A 5,498-nucleotide genomic window follows, 5' to 3' on the forward strand; every position below is an offset into this window, starting at 1 on the left:
CGGCCCCCCGCGTCCCGCTCGCGGCCGCCCAGCCAGCAGGGCCTCACAGCACCTTCCTCCTCCTCCTCCTTCTCCTCCTCCTGCTGGTGCGCCTGCGCCCTGGCTCAGCCTCCATCTTGCTGCTCCGGCAGCCGGCACCCAGGCCCTTCAGCCTGCCCCGGAGGCCCGTTTCTTCTCTGGTGACAAAATGTAGGTGGGGGTGACCCTTAAACATCAGGGGGAAAACTGGAAAGAAAAAAAAAGTATATATATATATGTGCTGCTTTATTTTTAAAATAAAACAGGCTGAGCTGCACTTAAATCGTTATTTGTGGCCTGCGTATTGCTGCGCCAGAGGAGGCGCTGCCGGGGGACCGTCGCCGTGCTGTTACAAACCTGCAATCCAGCAGCTCCTCTGAAAGCTGCTCTCCTTCCGCTAGCATCTTGCAAAGGGGCAGCAGTTTAAAGTTTGAAATTTTGCGGGTTTTTTGTTTGTTTGTTTGTTTTACACATGAGACTGTAATGGTGTGATGAATGCGCTGCTTTGAAAGCCTCACAAAAGTGGAATTCGGTTAGAGGCAAGCAGTACTGCTGGGTCGTGATGCTGCTTGTTTCAGGAATACCCTTACTCATCAAAACCACATACCCCTTTTGATTCCCTTGACCTTGTATTGTGCTTTAGGGAGCAGCCCAATTTTACCAGGAAAACCAGAATTTTGGAAAACGAAACCTACTTTCTTTCCCTCACCCACTCCCAGCATAGTCATTCAAGCGTTGCCCTAGGAACTGAAGGCCAAAGCAAGACGTTCATCCTTGTCTCTTTTTGACTGCGCACACAAATGTCACACTGGAGACCAGGTGTACTATATTTTTTATCAAGTGCCTCTCTTTTTATTAAGAAATTTGGGCTTAGCAAAGAAAATGCACAGTTTCACTGCACCAGAGGGGTGAAAAGCTGGATCTTGTAGAAAAAGGAGACATTCCAAAATGTCAGGGTGTGGGGGAAAGAACAGTGCATAGATTGGGAAGAGGAAAAAGTGGTATATGACAGGAATTCTGTAGCAAATCACGTTCAGCTGAGAGTTTAGGAATCAGTGTGGGATGATGGATAGAGTAATTACTGAACAGGAGAGGATCAAGATAGGGAAACTCCTTGCATAAGGGCAGACTGCTCCAAATAAATGCAGGGCTACAGCTCTATATGCACCATAGCCCACACTCTGCCTCTCAGGATTGAGCAGGACTGCAGTGCAGACAGCAGAGGCTGCTGTCTGGAAGGAGTGTAAGTTCAATGCACATTTGGAGATATGGGTGGAATCCTGAAGCCCTCTGTGTGAAGGCCAGGGGTTAGTGTTTGAGCTACGGAGATGAGCACCTTCAGAGCTGGAATTTCCTGCTCCTTTCTGTGCCGATTTACTGGATGTACTTCCTGGATGGACTTTGGACCTGAATCGTCAGTAACTTCATCCCCAGTCCTGTTTCTGGCCCTGTCTCTTTTGTAGGTATACACAAGGTATAAGTGGCCCTTTTTCCTGGATGGACCTTGGACTTGATTGGGATGTGATATTGCACTTCAGGACCCTCATGTCACATCTCTGCCAGCTCCATAACTGCCCTTGCTCTGTGTCATTGTCATCCAAGGTCAAGCTGGGATGACAGATGCGTGGGTTGGGGTCTGAACTGACGGGGTACCTGGCTGGCCCCAGGTGTGGCTGCAGCATAGCTCCGGTGGGAGTCAGGAGCCTCAGCTTCAAAGCAGCTCCCCAGGAAAGAAGCAGGAAGCCTGCGCTGAGGTGAGCAGAAGTAGTTTTCAGCTTGCCTCACAACAGTTCTTACCAGGCCTTGGGCAACCAGCTACACACGCCGAAGGGGACAGAGAGCACTTACTGTCTCCTTCAGGCTTCAACGAGTTGAATTACAGCTCTGTCCTGGCCTCCAACCCTTTTCCTTCTGCTCAAGATTTGAGAGAGATATTTTCTGTAGTGGAAATCCTGCTCCGAAGGGCCTTAGTTGCCTAACAACAGATTCTCAGATTAGCTTAAATTTGACTTGGATAGCTCTTTATCTTTCGTAGCCTGCATCCAGCTGGCTCATCAATTCACTTATCCCTGCCCTTTAGCAGATCCTAGATGGTCTCTCTCAGCTCAAAACTCAATATGAACTTCACTTGCATCCTTACTCCAGCCCTTATCCCATCTGTCAACCTTCAAGCAGAGTGCCTCTGGAATTCCAGCTTGGAAATAAACCATTTCCCTCACCTGCCCCCTAAGCTGCCAGACAAAGCAGGGGCTGTCCTGCAGTCCCAAATGCTGACTGAACTGCACATCTCTCCTGAGCACAGCCCTCATCCTACGTTGAGGAGGATCTCAGGGGAACCCTTAGCCCTACCGTACATAGTTCCTGTGGAAAACAACGTGGCTTTCTCCCGCCCCAGCTCACAGTTCAGGTCATATCTCAGGGTATGCGGCAGAGTGTAGGTGCAGGGAAGTCCTGTCTGGCTCCTTTTCTCAACATGCCTTTCATACCCCTCAAAGGTGGGGAGAGTGGACCTCAGGCTGATGAACTTCAGATTGGCTTTAGTAGGACTTTGGGTGATCTTTGTGCTTCTCAGCCTGTATCCAGCTGACTTGATTGCAGAGTATCAGAAAAAACCCTGTGAGCAGTAAAACTACCAGCTGTGTAGTTTTGTCTGCTGAGATCCATATATAATTGTAACTTCCTCACTGGACGGCATATTGCTAGGACAGAGGCTGGCAGACGTGCCCCTGAAGATACAAGCACCATCGAGAGAAGCCTGTTTTCCTGAGGTAGGAGCTGTTACTTCAGATTCAACAGCCTCCTCGCTGTGACTATTACAATGTAGTGACTCATGGAGATGTTCAAAACCAAACCAGCTGTTCAAAACCACGATTTTTGGCTGCAGCAGCAGCAGGGTTTGTTTTCCCTTTTCTCATTGTTGCTTCCATCTTGTGACTCTCAAGGGTAGAGATGGAGAAGGTACTGTTTTACCATGGGAAATCACCGAGAGTCTTCTTCATAGTTTTGGGAAAATGTTCTTTTTTCACTAATCAAAAGAAAATACACTGGGAAATGAAAAAAATCTGGGATTCCTGTCAACTCCAGAAGTTGGCCTTTATAGCCAGTTTCAATCGTTCTTCTAAGCTTGCTAGGTGACAAAAGGCAAATCATCTCTGTGGGTCTATAAGGGCACTTTGACATGTTTCTGCATAATAAAAGAAGACAGATGCTGACTCATAAATTGCTGATGTGAACTTTTTAGCTCACAGATTTATTACTGATTTATTTTCTATGTTAAAATATAGTTCACAACATGACTTAGGTTGAAGGAGAAGAAAAAAAAGCAGAGTACCATGCCACCAAAGTTTCCTATGAGATGCAATGAAGTGAGATACAAAAATGCTACTAAAATAAAATAAAATAAATAAAAAGCTTTGCCATCTTAGTCATTTGACCTGACACGTTCAGCAGCCACAGCAATGCCTGAACGGAAACTTAATAGTCCAAGCTGCAAACATACACTGGCCAGGACTAAGAACCAGTTTATACTGTATTTCTAGTTTGGCTAACAAGCAATTACAGCACCTTCATTATGTCATTTCATTTCTCTGCATCCTGGCTTCATAGAAAGGATCAATTATGCTTCCCCTGTTTCATAAAGCACTTCAGAGTTACATATCAAAACCTTTAAAACTAGGAATTGCAGCTATGTTTCACACAAACGCATATATTTTTGAACAGATAGGAGTCGGCATCTTGTACTACGTTCAAGACAGAAAACACACGAGTAAGAGCACACTTTATTTTATAAAGAATTAACACAGAGCTTAACTTCAAAGGAGACACAAATAACATGCCTAGGCTTAAAATGAAATATGGAAATATAGGTATGTATAGATTATGTATACGTGCGTGAAATGAATGTATAGTGCTGAACAGCATGCATTTTAAAGATAAGTATAGAATCAGGCAGTAATGAAGTCAGATGCAGAAATGCTGTTTAAATTAAATATTTTATTAGCTGTGCCATCTTGAGTTTTCTGAACACATTTACTAGTCCCAACATTACCAAAACTGATATTCAGCAGCCTATCCTGCATTTTTCTGTAGGTTGAAGGGATTTCCACCACCAGTTTTGCTTGGATATAGCCCAACATAGTGCTGACTAGAGAACTGATCGTTCTTTGTTTTCATATGCAATGAGCAGGGATATTTCTCTGGCTCCTGACAGTCAAAAGGCCACAGCACAGTTATTATTTACCCAGTGAATAGCACACACCAGCACTTTCACTGCTGATACGAACTACCAGACTTAGCATCCTGGACTGATACCAGCATAGCTAGTTTTGAACTCTACAACTCTACAGAGCTGGGAAAAGCTGTTACTTCAGGGATGCTGCTGGCAAACGTGCTCTTATTGTTTCTCTTAGCCAGAGTTCATCTTACAGATTGTTCTTGCTATCATCGTAAAAAAACAAGAGAATAAACTAATTTATAATCCCCATAATGTGTTACAACCTGAATAAGTGCAATGGGTGATGGGTATATGAACTCGCCTTCAAGCCCTGAAGGGCTTCATCCAAGGCTTCTGGGCAGCCCGAAGGGGTTCAGGGCTACACGATTTATCATAAAATCAAAGAATGGTTTGAGTTGGAAAGGTCCTTAAAGATTATGTAGTTCCAAACCCTTGACATGGGCAGGGACACCTCCCACTAGACCAGGTTGCTCAAAGCCCCATCCAACCTGCCCTTGAACACTTCCAGGGACGGGGCTTCCACAACTTCTCTGTGCAACCTGTTTGAGTGTTACAGCACGCTCATAGTAAAGAACTTTTTCCTACCATCTGGTCTAAATCTGCCCTGCTCTAGCTTAAAACCATTGCCCCTCATCCTGTCACCACATACCCTTCTAAACAGTTCCTTCCCAGCTTTCCTGTAGCCCCCTTCAGGTTCTGGCAGACTGCTATAAAGGTGTCCCTGGAGCCTTCTCTTCTGCAGGCTGAACAACCCCAACTCTCTCAGCGTGTCTTCACAGGAGGGGTGCTCCAGTCCTCTGATCCCTTTTGTGGCCTTTCTCTGGACCTGCTGCAACAGGTCCATGTCCTTCTTGTGTTGAGGGCTCCAGAGCTGGATGCAGTACTCCAGGTGAGATCTCACAAGAGCAGAGCAGAGGGGCAGACTCACCTGCATCGACCTGCTGACCACATTTCTTTTGATGCAGCTCAGGACACCGTTTGCATTTTGGGGCTGCCAGCACACCTTGCCGGCTCATGTTGAGCATCTCGTCAACCAGCACCCCCAAGTCCTTCTCTGCAGGGATGCTCTCAGTTGACTCACCACCCTGCCTATATCTGACACCACAAGAGACTTTCTGCCAGGGAGTGAGACCTCTCCTCATCGTGACAGGTCCAGGCCCAGAGGTCGTCCTTGGCAGATTCTGCTTGTAAGGACGAGTGTCGTATGTGTGTTTTCCATCAGCTCCAAAGCAGTGCTTGAAAAAGG

General features: G+C 46.2%; 1 protein-coding gene across 1 annotated transcript in view; it reads right to left on the reverse strand.

Annotated features, from left to right (window-relative positions):
- The window catches only part of LOC104273697 (ES1 protein homolog, mitochondrial-like), an 11,090-nt gene extending 5,813 nt beyond the window's left edge, over positions 1-5,277 (reverse strand). Inside the window, exon 1 of the mRNA XM_009869099.1 lies at positions 5,181-5,277. Within this exon, the coding sequence (XP_009867401.1) occupies positions 5,181-5,277 (97 nt within the window). The remainder of the gene's footprint in view (positions 1-5,180) is intronic.
- Positions 5,278-5,498: the final 221 nt, after the last annotated feature.

The sequence above is a fragment of the Apaloderma vittatum genome, unplaced genomic scaffold, assembly GCF_000703405.1.
Source record: "Apaloderma vittatum isolate BGI_N311 unplaced genomic scaffold, ASM70340v1 scaffold5965, whole genome shotgun sequence".
Taxonomy (NCBI): Eukaryota; Metazoa; Chordata; class Aves; order Trogoniformes; family Trogonidae; genus Apaloderma; species Apaloderma vittatum.